At 38.2% G+C, this 26392-nt stretch overlaps 1 protein-coding gene across 5 annotated transcripts in view; it reads left to right on the forward strand.

Annotated features, from left to right (window-relative positions):
* Positions 1 to 26392, forward strand: part of LOC140501449 (transducin-like enhancer protein 4) — a 154247-nt gene that overhangs the window by 2764 nt on the left and 125091 nt on the right. For all 5 annotated transcript variants that reach the window (XR_011966187.1, XR_011966188.1, XR_011966191.1 and 2 more), the window contains exon 4: positions 860 to 904. Coding sequence is in view for 1 of the 5 variants with exons in the window: in XM_072605068.1 (XP_072461169.1) it covers positions 860 to 904 (45 nt within the window). In the remaining 4 variants the exon portion in view is untranslated. The remainder of the gene's footprint in view (positions 1 to 859; positions 905 to 26392) is intronic.

Below are 26392 nucleotides of genomic sequence, written 5' to 3' on the forward strand. Positions count from 1 at the left end.
TTACTATAATTGCAAATGATTGTTAACTAACGATTTTTTTGTATATGGTTTAGTTTTTAGTGCTTTCTTTTTTTAAAGAGTGAGGAATTAAAGAAAGATAAAGATCATCTTTTTAAATTAAAAAATAAAATTCCATTTCACCTATGTGTTGAATAAAAGAGACTTTTTAAATTTCCCAAGGTTTATTGCATCAAGATTCCCAAAGTACCAGTTATCATCTGGGTTTAAAAATCACAGTTTCCTTCCAAGACATATAATCATGAATGTTTGTATGATGGCTTCTAAAGCAGCTGAAGGATTACATTGTGGGCTTGCATCTAAGGCAATTTCCCTTTGAATTTGTGGTTATAAACACACTGCTTAAAAAATGAGAAAGTTAACCCCAGAGATTATTTCTAAGTAACACTGCCTTTATGACCAAATTCTGTCAAAGCACAAAGATTAATTCAAGATGTATTTTTCCCATTTACATGTTGGTCTTGCCTAAGAATTAACGTACACTTGTTACTGAGTTCACACACCAGGATTTTTCTTCTCATGAGAAATACTGAGAGGGAGCAGAACATGTTAAAGATGCTCAGATTTTGAACTCTGAATTGTCTTAACATTTTCACTGGGAGTATCTTTCATCCCTTTTCACCCCCTCCCCCTTCCCCTATAATTCAAAATCACTTTTTGTATTTGATTAAGTCAAAATTAGTAGATAGATAGCCGAATTTATCATGGAGTTTATGGGAATGGGTAATATGGGTTGTGGGTTTTTTGAGGTTCTTGTCAGGGAGATGAGGAATTTCAAACAGAAAATAGAAATATTGCCTGATAGTTGGCATGAATTTAATTGATTTTCCTTCCTTGACAGTACTATGAAATGTCCTACGGGTTGAATATAGAAATGCACAAGCAGGTAAGCCTTGGTTGGTTTCCTTTAATGATAAAATCATTTCAGTAATATATCATGCTTTTTAAAAACGTAATTCTCTAGTCTTTCTTTATCCTTTTGTATATTTGCATGGCCCGATTCTCAAAATGATTTATGGTATGTAGAGTGCTACGGTTTTTCTTTGTATTTTCCCTTTTTTTGTTGTCTGTTATCATCATTTTAAATCATAGGTGAAAATGATTTGAACACTTTTCACAAGCCTACATATTATCATTTTCTTTTTTGAAAGATGTGTGTTATATCGTGGATTTAAATAAACTAGAATCTCTGCCATAAGGAATATATCTTTTCTTAAAAAGATTAAAAAGTAAAATTGTATGGAAAGGTAAAAGGTTAGCTGCAAAGAATCAAAATGGACTCTGTAGCCCTACCAAATAAATTGTTGTAAAAATCCTCAAACTGGTCCCTTGAGGCTACTTAGTTGGGTCTTACCAGGAAACTGTCCGTTACTTTCAAAATTTGTGAGAAGTAAATGAGCTTGATAGCAGGATATGATGAGGTTCATCACTGTGCCTTGAAGTCCAGCAATTAGTTCAAGCCAAAGAAAAATAGTGATTAGTAGGAAAGGTGAGTAGTGTGACTCACTGAGCAGTGTGTGGGTTTTAACCTTTTTTTTGCCGGACGATAAAATAAGTGCTTTGATTTGGGTTTCCTAGAGAGAAAAACAGCACTTATTAAAAAAAAAAATGAATTGTTTGGCAATAATAATTTATTTTATGGAGTAGTGTGGTTTTTTTTAAATGCCCTTTTAATAATGTTGCTTGATATCTCACCAACCAGTAATGGAATAGGTGTGTGTCTTCACCTCCCTGTGTACAGAGGCTAGGAAAGTAGTTTAATGTGCTCTTCCTTATTCATATTAAAGATGTCTCTCATTACTTTTTGAGTTTGGAGAAGATGATTTGCCCAGTATTGTTCATCTTTTGCCATATGATGGACCTCTCCTTTGGTATGGTTTTTAGCACCACCAAGGGTACATTTGATTACCTTAAACTTGTGAATTAGAGAGTAAAAGACAGCAAATCAATTGTATCTGAAAACATGAAAACTGGCCAAACACTTGCAAAGCTCCAAAGTCATCTCTTATTTCAAGGGCTGAGAAAATTGGAGTTTGTAATTCGGAATACTTTATTTCATTAGTTCCATGGCTATGTTGAATGTAGCACTGACAGTGTATTGAGGATAGCATTCAGATTAGTTAGAATATCATTTTGGTATTACTGCCATTTCTGTTTAAATTAGGAGCCTAAATACTGCCTGCTTACAGAGAACTCATTCAAGCTTACGGTCTTCCATTCATTCCGCTTTACTTGAACAAAGTACAGCTGAGATGTTTGTATCATTACTGTTCAATTTCATCTTAGGTCTGTATCTTGTACATGTCTTTTTGCTATATGAAGATTAATTAGTGTCTTTTAAAGATTGAACTTAGTGACTAATGTCCTTCTATGTTTTCCTCCCTCTTTTTCTCCCTCCTTCCTATGTCTCCATAACCTTCTAGGCTTAGATTTCTTTATGCTGTGTAAGTGCTGGACAGATAGACACTCCATGTTCTGCCAGAAGTATAGTCTTTTATGATGTCTTCTAATTACATTTTATACTTACACCTTTAATTGTGCAGTCTTCTTGTTTGTAAGTCCTCAAACGCTGTCCATTTTAAATTGAGAGCAGAGTGTATTTCCCCCCCTTTTTTTTCCTCTTGCTTTCTAAATTCAATCACATCAAGAATCCTGAGGGCAGTTTATCACATTATGAAATACAGACAGGCCTGCAAACCACCTACTTATTATATTTTCTTTCTTTTTCCCCTTAAGCACAGAGGCATATCTGTCTTTATTTGTTTTCCTAGGCAGACAGCCTTGGTTCCTCTTAGCTTCTTTTCCAGATGTACTCGCTGGATGCCCTTGTAATGGAAAGCAGGCAATAATGCAGTGAAGTTGCCCTGCGGCATAATTGGGCCTAGTTCTCGAGATCAGGTTAGGCTTATTCACTTATTAGATTTGCGTCTCAGAGGGTTCAAGAGTAGGAGTCCCTGGAGTCCTTGGAAGTACCCTAGTAATTGGTGGCCCTGATATTTGAAACCTTTGTGTATTTTTCGGTTAAAGCTCCTGTTCTTCTTGGCTGCTTCCAACTACACAGTATTTATTTTTAGAGAAATTTTTCATTGGAACAGAAAATGATGGCTGTGATGGAGGCATGACTCTGTGACTTAGCAAATTGATAAAAGGATAAATGCATGGAGCAGAAACGATGTGGGGGTCGATATTGTCTTCTCCCCCCTCCCCCCTCACTTGGTGCTCATCATCAGTCATCCTGTGTTGATTTTGATAGAAGACTATTAAAGTAAAACCTATGGGGAATTTGTCATTCTGAAATGAAAGCTTAATGTAATTAGTACCAATTAAAGTACATTTAGTAAATTGGATTTAATCTTAATTAAGCCTGCATAATGTTGCCAATTTTTAACAATTATGTTTGAGAACATAATTAATTTAAATTTTGGTAACTGAGTAAATAGCATTAGATTGGTAGAATGAGTTGATTTTTTTTTTTAAAGGGGAACTGAGGGTACACAGTAACGTGACATCGAATTAAAGCACAAGATATGAATCTAATTTTTGGTAATCTCTACTAGGATCAATAGAACTGAGCAGATGAAACTAGAAGAAACAAAAGTTAAGGAGGAACATTATAGGCTATAATATGAGTCTATACTTCCTTATATCTCATATTCTAGTATGAAAGTGAGGATGACAAAAGGAATGCATTTAAAGAACATTTTATTGAGATGTGTCTGCGTCATGAATTTCTGAAAAAATGAGAGACTATCAGAGAATAATTCTCTCGCTGTGCATCTCAACTGGTTTGTTGTGTAGAAAGACAGTTGATAGTGTTTAGTAGATGTTACTTGTGTTGCCAGTTAATACCTTAATAAAAACAGTGTCGCTTTTTATCTTAACATGGGTCACTCATTGTTGCAGAATTGGGCTATGCTTGAGTTTGAGATCATCTTAGGATGATCTTAGCACATACTGCTCTTTTATGTATGATGCTATAAGTAAGAGAGACCCTTTGGGTTTAAATAGACATTTGTACTTAGTATTGAAGGTTGAATATTGGAATTTGATTAGCTAGTAGGCATTTCTGAAATAAGAGCTACAGGAATTTGAAATGTGGTAGTGATGGAAGTATTACATTTTGGCCGAAAGAGAATAAGAAATCGTCTATCTAGCTTCTTGCTAGTTAACGTTCCCTAGTCAAAAGCACCCCTTGTTTCCAAAAATTAGTCTTATTTGATTTTGATAAATCTTGATTTTGTAGAAGCAACAATATGAGAATCTAAATGAAGTAAATATACACATACAAATGTTTTTTAAAAATCAAAGCAAGAAAAACTTTCGCTCCAAGCCATGTAAATTTTATTACAAGACTTGGGCAACAACCATTTGAGTGCTGTTAAAATATTAATTGAATAGAAATGAAAGGGCTCTGCCAGCTGATAGGATCTCATAATCATAGCTGCAGCAGTCGATGGTAAATGATGATAAATGGCATTAGGAACCTTTTAGCAAACTGTAATAACTACAAGGAGGGAAGCAGTATGGATTTGCATTATATCTGATACCCTCTAGTACCAAGTGGATTGCCAATACTGCTTGTTTAGCATTTTCTAAGGGCAATAGGATATTGATTTCTGACTTACAAGGAACAGCTCTATTTTCACCATTGAAAAGTATTTCAGGTTGTTAAGAAGAAATTGACTTGAAGAGGCCTGACTGCTGCCCATCATGGAGCAAATAAAGCAGAACTGCCGAAGCATGGTAGAGCAGCAAGATGGGCCCTCAGCAATTTGTTGCTATTAATTTACCGTGCTCGACAGCAAATCAATCGGCATCTACTGCATCTGCTGGAGAAAATGCTGTCCGGGGCAGATAAAAGGCCCTGCACAGCCCAGAGAATGGACTGGATTGGCCAAAAGGAGGCTGCAGCTAATGTGTAAATAAGTGAAATCAAGGCCACTGTTGCAGAGGAAGCTGTTTTTAATTAGGTTGGGGCTTTTTACTGAGCTATTTTAGAAGCAGCTCAGGATTTTGAGAGTAAGGAGAGATTTATTGAGGCTGAAGAAACATACAATTGGCATGACATGTCATTCAGCCTTGAGCGTGGTTGATTCTTGTGTCATCATCAGTTTATTTGGGGAAATATAGTGAAGGTAGAAATCATGGTAGTTTAGGTAGAAACTAAAATGCTTTGTTTACGGTTCCGTTTTGACCCTTTTAGCTTTTTTTAAAAAATTTCTCAGAAGTACCTGACTTCTTGAAGGTGAATTATCCATTTCATTGAATGCCTTATAGTTAGGAGGCATCCAAGGGAGAGAGAGAGAAAGAGAGAGAGAATATGAATGAGAGTTTACTTCTGCATATGCTTAACATGACTAATTTTTTTTTTTAACAGAAGTAAGCAGAATTGAACTTTTATATAATGGTGAAAGTACGCTGTAATTGAAGGCGTTTGTATTCCCTTTGTAAATAACTAGGATGCTAATCCCAAGTGATGCTGGCAGAATTTGCCATCCTTTAGTAAACAGTAGGAAATTTTAATGGAAAGATGAATGGAAGGGATAGTCACTATTGAACTGGAAAACCTCAGAATGAAGGATTGATTGCAAGGGGAGTTTTAAAAGCTGTGGAAAAACACTGAATAGGATCAGAAAGTATAGTCTTCCTTCAGATGCATACAATTTTGTGTGTTTTCCATCAGTTTCAAAGTTTAAAAAAAAATTAGACTGCCTACTTTTTAGCTAGACCAAAACAGCCACCTGCTTAGTATAATACAGTAGTGCAGCCATCCAATTATCTATGGGGTTTACCAGTAATTTATGTCATTCCACAGTTTAGTGTCCCTAGTAATGGTCACATTCCTCCCCCATTTCCTTCCTTCTTCATGATTTGCATACTTTGGGATAGAGTATCCATTTTGCTTATTTCTGTTTAAAAAGCTTAGCTAGCCGAGCCAAGTTATGTCTTGATTTCAGAATACATTCTTTCAGCAACTGCCAGGAAGATGGGTTGGTAGGCCTAATGAGGAAGTGGAAATGGAAATTTTCACCAGGACAAGAGTCAGCCAACCCTTTCTTCCCTCGCATGAGACAGAGACTTACTTGCAGGAGAAGTAGTGCCAAGACATTTTCCTCTCTCAGGGTTGGCTATAACTACCAGATTGCTTTGAAGCAAGAGAAATAGATTTGTCACTAAAGGACTACTTAAAGTGTCTCTGGTTCTGGGATTCCTGCTTTTGTCCTATTTCTTGTTCTTCCTGAAGCAGAGCAGGGAAAGAGGTAAAGGTTATGCACACATGACTTAGTGACAATGTGCATTCAGTGCCTTTCACCTGAGAGAATTCTTCAGTGAATGACACTAAGACATCTTCCCATTGCTTCTTGTAAGAGACTGGACTTCTTTGGGACTGAGATCTTGGTTCTAGATCATTTCTTGATCAGAAAAGGAGCTCTTGTGAGGTTTGAGACAGTTCTTGGGCTTGGCCCACAAATAGCTAGACTGTCCTTTTGAGCATCTAGGGCTCCCCTAAACGACTGAATTTCCCACAGTCTAGGCCTTTGTGCCTCTGGAGTTGTAGGTTGGAAACAGAGTGGCTTTGAATAGGTGAGAAGGGTAGCTTTGCCCAGTCTTTTGGAGATGAATGTGACTCACTGTGAGGATGCCGTTCTCATCATCCCCCGGGACCACTTGCCTGCTTAACGTGATGCAGTTTGCTTCCTCTGAGGTAACCTATTCTCATTTTCTGGATGAGCTTGCTATCTGAATTAGCTTTTATCTTTTCCTTGTGACTTCTTAAAGTATGTATAAAAAGACAAGGGTGTTTGTTAATCACCATCTTGTGGGTTTTTTAGGGGGGTGTCTAGGAGGGGAAAAGTGTGATGTTTGGTTACATCTTTGTAGTTCAGAAAGACCCTTCAGATGCAGGAAATCACACAGAACTCAAACTTCTAAATTGAGACAGATGTTTTTCTTTTATTGTAAGACTTTATCTGCAGCATTTAAGCAAAGAAATATTTCTCATTGCCTCTCACTTCTTACCTTTTCATTTCTTTGTTTGAGACTAGCGTAGTTAATCTATCCAAAGTAGAATGTCTTTTGGGCTGGGTTGACTCAAGCTAAGCAAGTTTGTTTTTTAAATGCTGTTGAAATGTTAGTGGACAGGGTTCTACAGACATTGGCCTGTTCATTTGTAGAAAAGAATTCTGTGTTCTACTAACAACTACAGTAGTTACAAGGAGTCGATTCAATATTAATTCCATGAAAAAGAAGCCAGTTGAGGGAACGGTATTGGTTGCAAATATGTTGTCAGCCTTTTTTTTTTTTTTTAAAGACCTTCTTTACCACTTTTGAGGTGATCAGACATTCTGTATTTATTTCTTTTACACAGTGTGTTGAATGGCAGTTAAGGACATTGTGAAAAAGACCAGTATTATTAGAACGCCCTTCCTTTATCTCTCAGTCTGGCCCCCTTTTCAAAATCACTCACTAGTCAACCTTTAATTGATGTAATCATTACTGTCTCTTGAATCTAGACTCTTATAAGAAGCTGTGTATGTACTGTATGTTGACTAGTGGCTTTAAATATTTAAGCTGGCAAAAACAGTTTTGTTTTTATCTTTTAAGCAAAAATTGTTTAGATTGTTTTAGACTTATCCAGATAGTTTTCATTAGGCTATTACTTTTGAACATGTCCTAATTCAGAGTAGAGGGCCTTTAGAATAACATTGGTTCATTTGATATAACAATGTTTTTAGTTTTAAAAAGTGAACCTTGAGATTGTTTTGACTTTACTGTAGTAGCAGCCGACTAGTGGTCTCCTGATATTTCCAATGCAGAAGGGCTTGATCAGTGTGTATACTAACTTAATATACTAACTCAACTCTACGATAATAATTGCTTAGGCGTATACAGCTTTAATGTTTACATAGTCCTTTTCTCATAAGCACCTGGTGAAGGTAGGGAGCCTGAGCATTATTTTACATATAATTAAACCGAGGGCCAGAGAGCTGCTGACTTGTCTTAGTACCTTGATAGAGCTACTTACTCACATTCTGGTTCTCCATCTCTGAGATCAGAGTTCTTTCGATATTGTCACCTATATACAGTTCATCTAGGTACTTTTTTCTCACTAGAACTAGACTAGTGTTTGTGTTAAGGATGATTTGCATCTTTTTTTCTGGTGGGCCCAAACATTGCTTTTCGTACCTGCTAAGCAAAGAGACTACTGCTAAATTGTGTACAAGATATCAAAGCTATGTATGTGAGCTTACTTAGAAGGAAACTTAAGAGTCACTGGGGTCACAGAATGCTGTTTATACTTTCAAGCTCATTGGTCACTGATGTAGGCACTCATTTTTAAGTCATTTACCCTCTTGATCTATAATAGTCCAGTGGAAAGAGCTTTGACTCTAGAGACAGAGGCAGGCCCTTGGTCTTTTAGGGTGTCTTTTTCTTTCTGTGAAACTCTACAATTTGTTTTGATTTATGGGAGCAGAGATTTAGTGTCCAAAGGCCCTTCATAGTCAAATATATAGTCCAGCTTCCCCATTTTACAGAGGAAGAAACTGAGAAACAAAGAGTATGAGTGACTTAAGGTCACACAGGTGGCAGTACAGGTCCTCTGATTCCACATCAACCTTCTTTCTACTCCATGGTTCTCTTTCATCCATCCTTTTGCCTCTGCCCTCCTCCTATATTTGGAGCTCTTTACTTTATAGCTACAAGGATGTCTTTTCCTTATGCTAACAGACAAAGGAACTTATCAAAATTTTTTCTCACCCTATTTTTCTCTCTAAATGACCATCTCTTCCATCCTGTCACATGAAAGTGGGGACATGAGAGAAAAGGGAAAAGAGAATTATTTTTCTAGTTTGAAGAACTTTTAAAACACAAAGTAATATGAATAGTTTTGTTGTAATTGTGAAAATAATGAATGGTGGTACTCTGGGAAGTCCTCTCTTTACCAGGAGCTTAAGGTGTTTTATGTGTCATCTGTCATTTCAGTGTTCTTACAAAGAAGGTAGCAAGGCTTTTATTCATGTATTAAAAGAGCTTCTATTAGTAGAGGACACAGACCATTTGCCAAATGTGCCATTCCACTATTCTTTCTTAACAGATGACGCTGAGATTTAAGGGCTTAGCATGTCTTGTCTGGTGTCACAGTAAGGATCAGAATGTAGACAGGGATGTCAGGATTTGGTGAGGTTCACCAACATGCTGAAGGTCACACAAGCAGTTATGGCAGAGAGTGGGATGGGCATTGTCTAGAATGTATTGCTTCCAAATGGCAAATAACGCATTCATTTCTGTGATGGTCCTTGCATTACAGCATACGAAGAGTAGCATGGTTATTCCGTTGGCAGTGGAGGTGCTAAAATTCCACCTTGAAATAAAGCTGATGAGCTGTTTCTTTATGGCACCTCTTAAGCAAAGAAATGCTCCTTCCCCTTTTCCCAACCATCTCTACCCTCCCTCCACACCCCCACCCAATGGAATCTGAGATCAACAAATCAGAATGCCACAAGGCCAAGATCTGTTTTCAGCAAAGAACTTAATAAAACACTTTGATACTACATCCAGTTAGTGTCAGCCAAGAATGTGGGTAATTTAACATTGAGGAGGGGGACAAAGGCTAAGTCTGAAAGGCAAATGTGGGCTAACACACTGCCGGCCAGATAGAGGTAGTTTGAGGAAAAATAATGTGGGAGAGGTGGAAGTACAAGGAACAAAACTCAAAACTATGAAGTATTCATATTCTTGCACCCTTTGGGGAGAATGTTGACATAATAGAAGAGGGTATAGAATAGATTATAGTATATTTCTGTATTCTGAATGTTTGAGCCTGCCTTTTGTGTTTTCATTGTTATGAGCACTAATACTCATTTCTTGATAGTATGGTATTTTAACTGAATCTCTGTCTCTTATCAGTATATGTCTAAGGAATTATTTGTCTAGGAATTCTGGCTAGATGCAATTTGGATGGAACGTGGGAGATTATGAGTTTTAGTCATATCAGGGCATTTGTGAAGCTATATTTCTATTTCTTTTCCCCAAACCAATCTTGGATATCAGCTAGTTTCTGGTTCTTTTCCCTCATTTTAGTTGGGTCCTCCCATTTTATTAACCCCTGACAGTTGGCTCATGTTCATGGTTAATGGTGATTCAGTGGGTAAGAATTCAGATTTAATGTTGCCTTTTTAGAAGTCTTCAGAAAGTTCATTTGATTCTTAGACCACTAACGGATGCTGGTCAGCATCAGAGAATTACTCAACTATAGTGATAAATCAATGTCTTTACAGAACCACAGCAGTCATTATTTGGTACTTCTTAGTCTTTTAGATCTTATGAATTTTATTGCCTTTAGAGATTTCTGATTGTAATAATTACATTTTAATTGCGCTTATTCTTTTTTAAGAGAAAATTTACAGCATGTTATTTTCTTTAGTGAAGGTTATCTTTTGACTCGAGTGGGGTGAATCAGTAAGATATCACAATATAATTCATGCTAAAAGTATTCCATGGTTCCTTATATCTGTTGAGCAGTTTTTATTTATGAAAGGGGTATAGACCCTTTGACTTAGCTTCGGAAAGTTATTGGCCTGAAAATGAATGAAATGAGAAGGGGGTAGGAAGAAATTTACCGACCTGAAGAAAGAGAAACAGAACAAGGAACAGTGGGAGGGAGGGACTTAGTTTTCATTGCAGGCTTCATGATTTCCTTTAATATTGCTCATTCCATATCACTCAAAAATGACTCTACATTAGAGAGAGGTTCAGGTTTAGTTCAGCCTTATAGGCAGGCTAAAGATAACCTCCAATTCTGGAAAAAAACCCAACAAATCTCAGTGGTTTATGAAGGCTTTAGCCATGCTGTCTCTTCTCTGGTCATGCTCATTTCTCCTTTGGCCCTCTTTGTAATGAGAGCTAAGACAATGAAAGTGACTGTGATTATCGTATTTCCCTACTGGTTTCCTTTAAAAACCAAAATGGAGAAGTATTATTTCTTGTTTTTGAGGTACTGCCTAGACGTCTATAGTACGTCTCAACATTGCTGTAGTAAGAGTAGTCTGTTGCTTCTGCTTCTGTATTTTCCATTACCAATTTTTCCAATTACCAATTTCCAATTACCAAATTTTTTCAGTATGTGAATGGGGTGATACTGTATTGTAGGAATGTATTACATATACTCACAGTACAGTATTAGAGTTTGAGCAGATCCTTCTCAAGAGAGGCCTTACCTGGACTGGTGGATTGCTGGGGCCAGAGCTTCTTAATCTAGTGTTTGGGAATTAATTCATGAGGTCTGTGAATTTATTTATTTTTTTATATTTTAGCATAATTCATTTCCTTTTAAATTCCACATTTTGTGATATTTCTTTAAAAATCTTATTCTGGAAAGGCTTCACTGGACTGCCAAACAGGTCCATACCATGAAGAAGGTTAAGAATCCCTGGCCTATGTTTTCACTCTGCTTGGCATCTCTTTATAGTGGAATGTAGTGGAATATAGAAAACTCTTTACCAAGAGCTTGGCACATTGGATTATTAGTTTTGTAAGTGGAAATATCAGCAATCCTCTTGATTATCAGTTTCATTCCTTGTTTGGTTTTTAACAGAGTTTTGTCCCATTGCTTTTCATGGAAACAGCTAGAGACACAAAGTATAACATTAGTAGACCTAGAAATTTAGACCTGGATTCTCTTCTCAGCTTTTATTGCTGAATTTGAAACCTAGGCCTCTATAATGCTTCATTAACTACTTAAACTGCCATTGTGGAGACTGCTTTTTGATCAGTTAATCAAGGCTCTGTAGATACAAAGACAGAAATGAAATTTTCCCTGATCTTCAGGAGCTTATAGTTTATTGGGGAGACAACATATACAAATATATAGAAAGTAAAATAGAAGACAATTTTAGTGGGGAGCCACTGGCAGCTGGAAAGGGCTGTCAGTAAAGGCTTCATATTAGAGTTGGCCCTTGGAAACATTTTAGGCATGAGAATAAATAGTCTGTGCAACGGAACAGAAATGGAAGATTTAGTGTTATGAGTGAGGAAATCAGAGATGTGATGTCACATACAAGGAACAGCAAAAAGGCTAAACTGCCTAGACCACAGAGTCCATGAAGGTAGGTAACATCTAATAAGGTTGGAGAGTCACATTGGAGCCAGGTTGGAAAGGTCCTTAAATGCCAAATAGATCAGATATTGATCCTCAGTGTATTAAGGATCCACAGGAGTTTATTGAGCAAGCAGAATGACACAGTCATACTTGTGCTTTAGTATTAAGCTCAATTTTGCCTATTCTGTGGGATCAATTGAAATATAAAGATAAATGGTGGGCATAAAAAGACTTTAGCACTCTACCAGCTGGGGTATAAACGACAATGTTGTGAGTGTATGATTGGGAAAAAATATGGCCCTCCTGTATCTTGGACAGTCCAAGTGTTAAAATAATTGGTGGTACATTGGATGGATTTTCTTCTTGTGGAAGTCAGTTCAGTTCAGGCCTTTTTCAGTCATGTCCAGGTCCTCATGACACCATTTGGGGTTTTCTTGGCAAAGATACTGGAGTGGTTTGCCATTTCCTTCTCCAGCTAATTTTTCAGATGAGGAAACTGAGGCAAGTAGGGTTAAGTGACTTTCACTGGGCCACATGGCATCTGAGGCCAAATGAGTCTTCTTGGCTCTAAGTCCTGGTGCTCTGTCTACTTTACCACCTAGCTACCCTGACTTGCGGAAAAAGTAGAGCAAAAATTGGACCCTATGACATGTGGAGAGAGGACTCCTATTCATGAGATTATGGACTTATCACAGGTTAAGCATCTGAGTATATGTTTTTGTTATGTGAGTTTTAGTAGACCCAAACTAATCACATGATAAATTCAGTGAACCCCTTAAGATATTAATGAACCATCGTTCTGTGAATTGAAATGTGTTGTATTTGTTAAAATTTCTCATGGAGCAGTTTCGTTGAAATCTTTATACAGTTGCTTCATAATATGAAGATGTATCTAGGTTTTTGAAAGCTTTTTCAACATGAAAGGCTTAGAAGAGGGGTCTTAAAATATTTTTATAACTATTGTAATATAATTGACTTCCTTCGTAATTCTGTGTATTTTATTTTGTACGTTTAAAAACATTATCCTGAGAAAAGGATCCATAGGCTTCATCAGATTGCCAAAGGGCTTCATGAGTCGGTCATTCAACATTTAGTGTTGGCCCTTGAATGAAGCTTGGAAAGAAGCTTGAGATTCTAAGAGGATTCATTGCGTGTGTTTAAACAAGAGAATTGACATACACAAAAATGCATTTTTTTAAAGGAAGATTAAATTTGTGGTAGTAAGCCAAATTAACTTGAAGATAGTGTATATATCCTGCGAGATTACTTAGGAGGCTGTTGCAATAATCTAGCCATTACATGGTGAAGACCTAAACTATTTCACTAGCAGTAGGAATAGAACGAAAGGGATGGATTCTAGAGATGTGAGCAGAGGCTTAATAGAACTTGACAACCAATTGGATATGGATTGTATTCTAAGAAGGGAGTCCACTTCAAGCATGAGAATATATGTGTCAGGCCCAGTGCTAAGTGCTGGGGATACAAAAAGAGATCAAAGAGAGCATCTGGAGGACTCACGATTGGAAAAATTTAAGAACTCTTGGTTCTTGGTTATAGGCCCGGTGGTCAAGGACCCTATTTCTCTTGAGACCTTGATTTTTCAGCAGGTCCAAAACATGGGTTTATTCTTGAACTTTAGATTGTGTGGGTATTGGCGAACTCAGCCCTCTTCGTGTTTGGCTCCTTCTGTTCCAGCTCCAAACTGTGCTGCTCTGTAAAAGAAGGGGCTTGTTTGAGCAGCTGGATTTTTTCCTCTGAGAAAAATAAGGAATTGACCTTAAGGATGTAGATGTTGTGGCGTGTGGTTTATTACGTCTACTACGAGCCTTGGTTTACCTCAGAAAAAATATTAATGTTAATTTAGGCCAATAACATGTGGTAGAAACTCCACAGAGTCTGGGTGTTTGGGGTGATTGGAGAGGGAGGAGTGAAGAGTGCCTTGTACTGAGTGCTAGGTGTTAGCTAGCCTGACCTGCTGAAGGGTCAGCCACCATTGCCTGGGGTTGGAGCACTTTTCCCAGAAGTTAAGTTTGTCACTAGTAGGAGAAAGATAAGCATCAAGACGAAAGACATTTAGTTACCAAAGATAGAAGCTCTGCTCTCTGATGTCTGCTCAGTGTCCCTGCAGGCTGTGTCAAGGACACAGTTTTAACCAGAAGTAAACAGAATGAAAGAGTAGCCTTTAATGTGAGCTGAGGAAAGTTAGCTTGAATCCTTTACAGAAGAGGGGCCAAAAAAATCTAGAAGAAATCATTTCTGAAATAGCAGGATATTGTAGGAAATTATTTATGTAGATTCGTATCATAGGATCCTGGACTTAGAGCTAGAAGAGTCCTCAGAGGCTATGAATCCGATTTCCAGTTGAATCTATCAAAGAGGTTAGGTGACTTGCCTAGGGTCACACAACTAGTAAGAGTGTAAGGTAAGATTTGAACCTATGTTTTCCTGGCTCCCATGCTCAGGGCTTTATCCTCTGCTTCATGATGCCTTTTTAAGCTGGACAGAGAGGTCTCAAAGTTCTATATGTTACTTTGATTTGGATGCATGAATTTTCCTTTCACTTTGGGAGGGAAGGGGGAGGGTACACCGGGTGTGCTTTGGATGATGATGTGTTCTCATCAAGTATTTCGTATTCTAGATAACTTGATGGGGAGTGGGAGTGGTAAAGATGGGGTTGAAGAAGGATTGTAAATGATTTTGAAAAAAAACTCCCTCAATCCTTATCTTGCTTTCCCATCATTTAAAGTTTAACTTGTTTAAGTAATAATAGGCACAAGATTTGACTCTTGGAAGCTAAAAGGCAACCTAGTCTAAATCAAATATTTATTTATTTATTAAGTGCTTGGCATTGAACTAGTCACTGAGAAGGGACAAAAAGATGTTCAAGGTACCATCGGTTTTGGGCCCTCTCAGGTGGTCCGAAGTAAAATAGATTTTTTTAGAAATCATCTAGTCTGTCTCATTCTCCATTTGAAATAGAGTAATTGTATACTATAGAATACAAGCCGCTTTGTGATGAGATTTCTAAGTGTTATGGACTGGGTAATTGTACTGTTTCTTACTGGGGTAATCAGGGACAAGCTGTCATTTAAGCTCTACCTTGTAGGAAAGATAGACTTTACACATTTCCATTGGAATGAGAGAGTGTGGAGGATATTCTAAGGAGAGGGAATGTTGTATACAAAGACAAGAAGTGGCAGGAACATGCATTTGAGGGAATAACCTTCCCATTTGGTAGGACTGTAGAATTTGTGTAGGGGATGGTGAGAGGTGAAGCCAAAAAGGTATGTGTGTCGGAAACAAATTGTGGAGGACTTTGAATGGGGGCAGGACAGTTAAGAGTTTGGCTCTTTTGTGTGTTTAATGAGGATTCATTGCATGTGTTTAAGAGAATTGATGTACTCAAAATTGAATTTTTTTAAAGGAAGATTAAACTTGTGGTGGTATGCAAAGTTATTTTGAAGATAGTCTATATCCTGAGAGACCATGAGTAATCTAACCATTACATGGTGAAGACCTAAACTATTTCAGTAGCATTAGGAATAGAAGGAAAGGGATGGATTCTAGAAAGAAGGGAACTTGACAACTGAAAGGAAAGAGTCCAAGACAGATTTCATCCTGGATGACTAGCTTGTACTATTAGTGGGAAAAGGGAACTTAAGAGGAAGAGCCACTTTGGGATAATGATAGTAAATATGATTTTAGACTGGTTTCTGGGGTGCCAAAAGAATATTTATTCACCATTCATTCAAAAAGACATGTAATTCACCAGACACTTATTAGTAGCCTTCTAAACTGTATTCATGTATTTCATCCATCCCCAGGTCTCATCTGTCCTTCACATAGCTGTCAGAATAATCTTCCAAATGCATGAGTCGAACTATGTCACTGGCTCACTGTCTTGCTTAAGAACCGTAATGTGACTCTAGGACAAAACGTGAACCTCTATAGGGCCATTTACAAACTGCTTCCAATCTTCCTTTTCGGCTTTTGTTGGGCATTACTCCTATTCAGACATGGTACCTTCTAGCCAAATTGGGACACCAGTAACTGACCGCCAACATTCCAGTTCTCACTCCTGGAGTTTACTCCTTATTTCCACTTGTCTACATCTATCTCTTTACAGGTTTTACTTTGGTGTCAACTGCTTATTGAAGCATTTCTGGTTGTCTCTCCCCACCCTCAACCCCCTACTCCCAGAATGTTGTTACCTTCCTCCCTTCCTCATAATTTCCTAGAGCAGGCCTATACAACCTGCAGACCTCCAAAGGATTTCCTCTCCATACAAAGGATGTTTTCATTTACATTTTCCCCAGGCCATCAGAAATCCTTTGGTGGGCCACAGGTTGGGCAGTCCTGTCCTAGAGCTTTTTCATGTTTTCATATATTACCTTGATTATACTTTTATGTGTGTGTCATATCCCTGTAGTAAAATGTGTCATACCCCTCTAGTAGAACATCAACTCTTTGAGGACATGATTTATCTTATCATTTTCCATGGTCCCTGGACTGAATTACAGTGCTTGTGCTAAGCAACTTTATAAAGTTTTTAGTTTTTCATTCAGTTGTCTTCTCTGCGCAATGCAGGAAGTTGGAAATACAGGATTGGAGCATGGTCTAGAGGTCATGTTCTGTACCACCTCTTGAATTTCTGAAATTGACCATATTTTCAAAAACATTTTGGTTTTGGTATATTACACGTAGTTAGTGTGACCGAGAGTAGGGCTCTGATAGATATATTCAGGAGTGCCTGAGGACGGAGAACTCTCTTGGACTTATGAGACCAGCCAGCTCCACCCCCATTTGGAAATGTAGTCTTGCTGGCTGCAGGGGGCTTGAATTAATGAGCCAACTCCTTGTAAATAAGTTTATCAGTTTTAAGTCCAGTGCAGTGAAACCTGTTTGTTAGTAGTGGTTATTGTCCATGAATAACTTGTCTTTCCCTATCTATCTGTCTACGTTCCCAATCCCGAGGTTAGTGCATATGATTACGTGTTGGGAAAACAGCCAAGTTAGTTTGAGTGGGCAGTTTGAATCTAATCTTATCACCTAGATTATGTCTGGGTGGTGTGAATTTTTCTCTTCAGATTTAACTTGATGTTGACCTAGATGATCTTTTATCTACTGGCTCCCTCCAACAGTGCCTTCTGAAATCAGGAACAGAGAAGGCTCTTCTTCTTGCCTTTATTTGGCTTTTGCCTTTAAGAAGGAAACTTTTTTATAATCAGTCATATACCCAGGGCAACGTTCATGAATGTTATCACCTGAGAGCTTTGGCAGGTGGGAGTGGGGGACTCTGAGGGAGGCCAGAAGTCAGTCTTTTATTGCTCAGGCTCTTTGGCTACTTGTACAAGTATCTTTATAGAATTTGTGATTTCTGATAATGTGGGGGGGTTATATATTTCTTCACAAAGTAAGAGCAGAATAGCAGTTTATAAAAGAGCTGTAATAAAGAATAAAACCCCTCTCTGCAACATACCTAACATGTTTATTAGGCCTTTACATGGTTATAGTTAGTTACCAACTTGATTTTATCAGAAAATTTTACAGATGCAGGATTCCAACATGTGACTTGAAAAAAAAAAATCTCCCAAATCAAAACTAGTTTGAAGAATATTCTTATTTGTTAAATTCTGCCTCACCCCTCCATTCACTTGTGTTGAATCTCCCTGGTAAGAGCAGTAGTGATAGTTTGTTTTTTTTTTTTTAAGTTGAATAAACATGAAATTAAAAAGGCCATAGAGTACATTTTGGTAAACCAAAATATTGCTTGGTGGCATAAAGCCACAGATCCATTAAAAAAAAGGCATGCGGAAATGTGGTTTTGCTGTCTGTCACAGAGTCTGCTCAACTGTCAGAAACATACGTTGTTTTATGGTGTGTTTTCACGAGTCTGACCACGGCTTTCACTCTCTTGAATTTTTTTCCCCTTGAACGTCTAGATTAATTTATGGAAGACTTGAATCTATTGATGTCATCAACCACCAGAAAGAGAGGAAATCTTGGGTAGAGCACTTTGCCCAGCGAAATTCTGTTTTAGGTATAATACTCTTCCATTGTGCACAGATGAGAGCTCTGTGTTGTATCAAGACCATGCTCAATGTTCATATTATGAAACTGGCCAGTATTAAGTGAAATAAACATTTGAGGTCTAGCTTGGCCAGGAAGAGGCTGGAGATCCAAGGCTTTGTAACATCTTGATTGCCTTGTTCTATGTGACCTAACACAAGGCCTTCCAATCTTGAAATACTTCTCTGTGTTCAAAATGAGACTAGGCCGTGTAGTATGCATTGTGATTTTCTTTCCCATTAAGCTGTGGAAAGTAGGTATTAAAATGGAATATGTACTCTTTGCCTTTAAAAAAAAAACCTTCCTGTTCTCTCTGACATTTTACATTTGTTGGGTGTGATGAGCCTAAACACTTCAAGTTCTAGTTTCCGCTCTGCCACGGACTGTCTGTGACCCCATACAAGCCACCTAACCTCTTCCGGCCCCAGTTTCCTCATTTCTAAAACGATGAGTGATTTGAAAGAGTTCAAAGAAATAGGAAAGGACTCATATATTCAAAAATATTAAGAGCAGATCTTTTTGTAGAGGCAAAAAACTGGAAACTAAGGAGATTGATGGAAATTTATGGGATACTGTTGTGCTGTGCTAAGAAATCATGAAGGGGAAGTGAAAAACCTGAGAAAACTTCTGTGATCTAATGCAGAGTGAAGTGAGCAGAACAGGGCGATAAATCAATGGCTGAACAAATTAGGATACAGGATGTAGTGGAATACTGCTTGCTATAGTAAATCATGAAGTGAGGGAGAGTTTTAGAGAAACCTGAGAAGATTTGGGAGAGCTGAGGCAGAGCACAGTGAGGAGTACGGTTTATGTATTAATGGCAGCATCCTAAAGTCAGACAACTTAAACTTTAAGAGCTCTGATCAAATGCAGTGACCAATTATGATTCCAGGGGACTGAGGATAACGCATGTTACTCATTTCCTGATAGAGGGTGGAATGAGGTATTTTTTTTTTTTTTGAATGCGGTCAGTGAGAGAATTTGTTGTGATTACCGTGAATATTTGTTCCAAATATTTTTTGTTTTTGTTTTGTGCTTTTTTTCAGTGGGGGAAGGGGAGAATGAGGGACAGATAGATGAAGGTAGGAAAAAAATAAATGCTTGTTCATTAAAAATATTTAAAATAGGGGTTGTATTGGATGATCTTTTAGTGGTTTTCTAGCTCTGTGACTCACATTGCCTGGATGAGGCACTACCTTTGTAATTACAAGGTTAACTTAACAAACGTTAAAGTGCTAGATAAGTGCTGACTATTAATAATACTAATTATGTCTTTTCTTTGTATCTCTCTCCCTCCCCCTTCCCCTAGCGCAGTATAAATAGTAAAGTTCTTAGTAAATGTTTGTTGAGTGAGTGGCTATCTTCCCTGATTGTATTCTGGGTTCTTGTTCCAGATTTTCTATCTTTAAAATAGTTCGGCTGATTAAAGTAATTTAAACAGTAACTTTTTATCAGATAGCCTCACTGGGTATTGGCTCCTGGTTCTTATGAGTCATGTTGAAAAAAGAAGAGGCATTCATATATCTCATCTGAACACTACACAGACCTTCATATTGAGAACATAAAAATACAAGCAAAACATTCAGTAGAAAATGTCTGGTTTTGGCAGAAGCTCCTTAAGTTAGTTTTTGCAGAGTTTTTTATTGCACCACCGTTGTTGAGAACTTAATGAGAAAATCTTGTCCTAATTGGCTCTTTGTTTTTCATTTCACATCCTTCAGAATCAGTTTAGAAAGCAGCGCGTTCTAGAGGAAACAGTATTGTACCGAGTTAGAAGACTTGGGTTCTAGATCTAGCCCTGTCCTTTCGTGTACTTGTAGGATTTTGACTAAATCTCTTCATTTCTTCCCCTCAGTTGTTTCCTCTGTAAAAATGAAGATAATCCATTTTAAAATTGGAAGGCATGGTAAAATGGGGTTTAATATGTAAACTAATTTATAATAAACTTGAGAATGAGTGTAGGTGTACCTTCTGTGCTCCATTAAGTTTGCAGATGTCAAGAAGTTCGTGATGGTTTCTAAATACCTCAAGTCAGGAACAGAATTCAGAGTGACCTTGCAAGCCATGAAGCTCTTAAGGACAAGTACAAAGTAATACATTTGGGAAAAAGCGTTGATCCAGCTTTCAACAGCAAAGTGCTGTATGGGTAGATGTAGAGAAACTTCAAGTTTAATGCTTTACTTACTACAAAACTGATTTTAGCTTTTTTTCTCACTGATAAATACAAAGCTCTTCCTAAAAAAAAATAAAAAACAACCCAGCTCCCTACACCTGATTTCTACCCCACCCCCATGGAGATAAAAAGTAGGAGAATGGGGGACAGTTTACACACTGTGGCCACTATTTTGGCTAGCTTTGCTTAACTTCCTTTGTTATGCAGGAGGACTCATTATATTGGAAGAAACGATGGATAAAAATGTCTCTAAGACTTTTTAAAAGTACATCTGATAGCACTTGTCATGACTGGAGGATTCTGGACCATTTTTGTTGTCATTTTTTCCTGCTTTCACAAATTAGTGGGAATGTGATTTTGAGATTAAGTACAGTTATGGATATTATACCACTTCAGTCCATATTCTGTGTGCCTCTTTCTGCCTGTACACATAGAGCTCTACAAATTTCCACTCCTCTATCCCCATTGCTACCATGCACTCTTGCAGGGGAACCACAGGCAGTAAAAGAAATAAAGGCAGTAATTTTTTTTTTTTTTTACTCTTCACCTAATGTAAAATATACTACACCGGGGGCAAGTGTCCTCTTGACAAAGATTAGAGGAAAGAGATCCCCAGCTTTAAGCGCTACTGAGTTGACCAGTGGCCAAAAAAAAATTTACTGAATGTCTTTCCTGGGTCACAGTGCGTGAAAGTGGAGAAACAGCAAATTTCCAGGGGCAGAGCCTGTGACCTTACACTTCCTTCAGTCAATCAAGAAAGTCTGAACTCCTTTACTACGCCATCCAGGCTGGCAAGCACCACCATCTGGCTTGGCTCTTTTCCCATTCTGAATAATTTGCCCTGTGCCCTGTGGTCCTCTTCTCCTTTATCCCTTGCCCTCATGTTGTGTAAATTAGTGAGGTATTCCTTCCTAACTGAGATAGAGCCCTAAGCTTGAATCAATACCTAACTGTAAAACTACTCAATTTACAGCATTATCTAATCTTGTTCATGTCTTAAAGAAAGCGGTAATACTGACCTTAGGGGATTGTCTTATAAATCCTCACTCATTAGTTCTTGGGAATTTGGTGGGGAACAGATAATGTTATTCCCACTTTACAGATGTAAAAGTGGAGTCCTAGAAAAGTTACCTGACTTGCCTGACATCTAAGGTCAATTTGATAGTTGTAGAATTATGGTTGGGACTTTGCCTCTGTACCCTTTGGAATGTTTGATCATTGTAGAGCTGTAACTAGGATGGGCCTTCTGGGGTTTGGCTTTTGGTGTTGACATCAGCAATCTGGCAGCCACCTTAGAAGTCCACAACAGTTGCTGGGAGTGGAACAGTTGCTGGGAGTGGGAAAGTTGCGGGGCGGGGGAACAAGCACTGTGGGAACAAGCACTGTGAAAGAGGATGAGGGAGTAGGATCAGGGCTGGTAGAGGTCCAGATCTGCATTGGGATTGTTTCATTTGAGGCCCAGGTATTGATTTTCTTAGTTAAGTCTTCCTAAGAAGTATGAGATACAAATTCTGTAATCTCTGGTTCCCCGCTTCCTTCTTCAAGACAGATTTTGATCCTGACTTGTTTTTATTAATGGTATCACCATTCTGAAACCTGTATCATGTCTGATTTCTTTCTTTTTTCCTCTGGATTTTCATAACCAGTTACTAATTCCTATCTATCCTTTTTTCCCTTCATTATTGTCCATCAGATCTTTGCTGCCAGTTCAGATGGCCACCGTTCATACCTGTCAACATACCTCATCCCTGGATTTCATGATTATTACAGTTTCTTTGTTTGACTTGTGTTTTACAGAGTCTGTCTCTAACTGCCATTGATCTTACATTTTCACGGGATTCATTATTTTAAAGTACTACTTGGATCATATGATTCTCTTGCTCTGAAAACTTTGTTTTCTGGTAAAGTCCCGCACCTCTTACTCACAGGCCTTTGCCATTTGCCTGTAATCTGCTTCTCCTGCTGTATATTCTGCTACATGAATCCAACATTCCAATTCAACTAGACTAGGGATTCTTCAAGTCTTTTGTGTGTTCTGGACACTTGTGCAGTCTGGTGAAGCTGCTGGACTAGGGACCTCAGGCTGAGGACTGACCACATGATTTCCAGCTGCCCTGTACATGTGCAGAGAGGCTTTCTTTGCTTATAAGAAAATATTCTATTTGCTTAGATATACCTATTGCTTATGTTCTCCTTGTCCAGAACACCCTGAGTTCCAGTTCTGCTTTTCAAAATCCTCTTGACTCCAAAGCCCACCTTACATGACTTAATTTTAAGGGCTTCTCTCTGAGGCCTTCCTTGAGTCCTCATGCACAAGTGATTTATGTCTGTGGCCTCTGAACTTTTGTAGCTCTTTGGATCCCACTCCTGGAGCATTTGTCACATACTTGCGTGATTTGTGGACATGCCTTATCTCCTTTAGTCATGTGTAAACTCTCTGAGATAAAGGGCCATGTTTTATTTACTAATCTTTATTTCTCTTCCTGTCCCTCACCCTACCACCTCCCAGTATGGCTTAGTACACAGTAGTAATGATAATCATATTTATGTAGCACCTACTGTGTGCCAGGCGTTGTGTTAAGCACTTGCGAATATCTCATTTTATAATAACAACATAGTGTTGTAGGTGCTGTAATTATCCTCATTTTATAGTTTGAGGAAATTGAGGCAAGCAGAGGCTAAGTGACTTGCCCAGGATCATGCACCTAGTAAGTGTTTGAGGCTGGATTTGAACTCAGGTCTTCCTTCACTGTGCCACTAGCTGCTTCTACTATATAGCTACTAAGTCAGAGTTAGTTAAGGAAAGAATTCCAGCCACTCTCTTGAGGTGCTTAGCTTTGAAAATGTGTCCTGCTGAATATTCTGAAGTTGTTTTTTGCCCCGGCATAATTTCATTGCCTTCCTTATTCTTTGTTCCCTGGCCTTTCTTCTTCCCTCGTTCCCAAATTCTGTTGTCCAAAAAGGAGAAAAACATCACTTGGGTATCTTGAATTCCTCCTCTGTACCATGGCTTCCCTAGAATACTGATTCTGGTGTTACATGTTCTCAGGCCTGTGTCAAAATTCTCATTCTGATCCACATTTTTATTTTCTTGATTACAAACTTAATGTTGGGTTATAGAATCATGGAGGTCGCGATGCCATGCAGTGGTAAGAAAGAGCATTTTATTTGAAGTCAGAGGATCTGAGTTCGAATCAGTCTTTTCTGCTTCCTGCCACTGAATATAAGCTGCCCCTGCCATTCCTCCCGTTCTCTCCTGAGAATTACAACCTCTGCCACACTCAGCCTCTCATTTTATCCCTTCTTTTTCCCAGCCAGACAACAAAACCTTGTTGACAGTGACTTCCTCCCCTTTCACTCCTCAGCTTTTTGCAGTTTGGTTTCTGATGTCATCACTTATTGAAGCTACTTTCTCCAGAGTCATGAAAGAGTGCTTAGGTACCACATCTGATGGCATTTAGTTCAGTGTTTGTTCTTCCCCACCTCAGCTTTGTTTAACATTAATCACCAACATCTCTCCCCAAGGTGACCTTTCACACTCTTCGTTTTCCTCCCAAGTCTCCTTTTTATTCAGCTACCTCAGTGTTGGGGGTGTTTGCCAAGTCTCTGTCTCAGGTCCCCATTCCCCTCTCACTGTACTCTCTTTCTTGGTCATCTCATCATCTTCCATGAGTCTAATTATTAGCTGTCTTGGTGCCAGTTATTCACAGGCCTGTATCCAGCCCCAGTTTCTTGCTGGAGACTGATCTACCTAAGTTCATCTCAACTTTGTCATCCCAAACTACTGCAGAGCCTCGGCCTTGGTCTCCCTTCATCCAGGCCATGGGATGGGAACCTGCTGCCCAGAGGCCTCATGTCCTTGGGTGTGGCCTTTTGACTGAGTCAGAGTTTTATGGAACAGTTATTAAGGGGATTTGTTTTGTGAAGTTTGGATTCAAAGGGCTACACTTGAGGACCTAAGAGCCACCTGTGACCTCAACTACAGGTGCCCCACCCCTGCTCCAGACATCCTCCACCCTGCAGCCAAAGGGGATTGCCTTCATTCTCTTTATTTTATGTATATGTATATTTTGTTGCCTCTCCTGTTTGAACATAAGTTTCTTACCAGTAGGGATTTTTTCCCCCCATTTCTTATATTGGTCCCTTGCATAGTGCCTGGCAAATAGTAGGCATTTAATAAATGTTTCTTGATTGATCGTATGACCTTTGACAAAGTATTTGAACAATTCATTGATCCTTGGTTTCCCCAAGAGGAAAATGAAAGGATTGGATTAGATGGTTTCTGAGGTTCCAAATGTACAATTTCACATTTATGTTATTGCTGGCATTTATGTAGATGCATATTTTTTAAATATCTAAAGCCTTACTTAAAGTTTGATTTTAAAGCTACTTAAGAAATTGTATATTTGTAAGTGTTGATGTGATTTCCTTTTATCTTTAAGTTAATTTAATATCAAGGCACACATAGTATTAGTGAAATCGAGCCTAAATAGATTGTCCTGTTGTATAAATAGAGCTGGCTTCCCAACCACATATAGTCTTTTCAATTTATTTTCTTGCTAATTAACTTCTTCTAAGTGAGGAGCTAGCTAAACAGGTAGTCTGCCTACTTCTAGAATTCGTGGTCTCTCTCTCTTCCTCTCTCTCCCTTTCTCTTTGTATAATACACATATACATATGTGCAGCTAATACAGTCATAGATTTAGGACTTAGAGGTCATCCATTTCAACTCTTCAACTTGCAGATAGGGAAACTGAGCCCCAGACAGGCTACATGACTTTCCCAAGGTCACACAGATACAAAGTAGCAGAGTCAGGATTTACATACGAGTCCTTAAGACTCAAATCCAGCACTCTTTCCACCGTACCATGCTTTCTCTCCATCTTCTAAAATTTTTATGTAAACCACTTTTTATTTTTCCATTTCTTGTGTTCCTTATGTCTTTTTTATATCTTCTTTATATCCTGCAACTGTTCCTAAGACCCTTTTAAAGCTTATTTTTTGAGCTACCGAACATGTAAAAAAGTGAATTTCTATTGTAAAAGGATCATCACCCATCTAATTCCATTCTACAGACCCATCTTTGGTGTCTGGAAGACCAATTATCCAGATCCACATTTTTCTCTTGATTTAGAAAATGTAGACATTTTGCCAAAATTAGTTCAGTAGGTTTGGACTACACTTGAAGACAGAAAAGCCTTATCCCTCCTAGCTTTTAAGCTTTCCTTCATGAGTAGAGAGAGAAGTAGCTGCTACTGAGAAATATACCAAGTCCCAATACCCTCTCTGGTGCCATGGGGTGCTCTAACAGTCTGTAGGTGAATGCTACCCGCTCCTAACCAGTCACTCGCCTTTGATGATAGGGTTTTCTCATATTCTCTTTCTGTTGTGGCTCTGTCTCTGTGGCTTTTTCCTGTCCCTGCAACTTCATTCAACTTTGTATTTTTCATGGCAGCAGGCAAGGAAATGATAATGTCTATTATAAGGCTTTAATATCTTTCTGTTTCTGCCCCTCCTGTAAGTCCATAAATGGACTAAAAATTAGACTTTGATATAGAGACGTGTCCACAATAAACTCTTGGTCCTGGGTATCATGCCTTTCTCTTAAAGCAGCACAAGTAAGATTGAGTTACTTTGTTTTTTTCTCTTCCATATTATACTGTTGACTCATGTTGAGTCAACTTACCCAACCTCATCTTTTAGATGACCTGCTTTCTAACTACTTTTTCCCCTCCTCCATTTTCTAATTGGGAAGTTGACATTTTGAACACAAGGATATCCTTATTAAATTTAATCCTACTGGATTTGGCCCAACTATCTAGCCTATTCAGATTTTTTTTAGATACTGACGCTATATTCCAGCGTATTCTTTAAGTAATCCTCCCAACTTTGTGTTAACTATAAATTTGAAAACCATGCTATTCTATGTTTTATCCAACTCATTGATAAAAAATATTAAGCACTGTCAAACATATATCCTTGGGGCACTCCACTACAACCTTGCTTCTAAATACACTCTTAAGGGCAGTTAT

This window comes from Notamacropus eugenii, chromosome 1, assembly GCF_028372415.1.
Source record: "Notamacropus eugenii isolate mMacEug1 chromosome 1, mMacEug1.pri_v2, whole genome shotgun sequence".
Taxonomy (NCBI): domain Eukaryota; kingdom Metazoa; phylum Chordata; class Mammalia; order Diprotodontia; family Macropodidae; genus Notamacropus; species Notamacropus eugenii.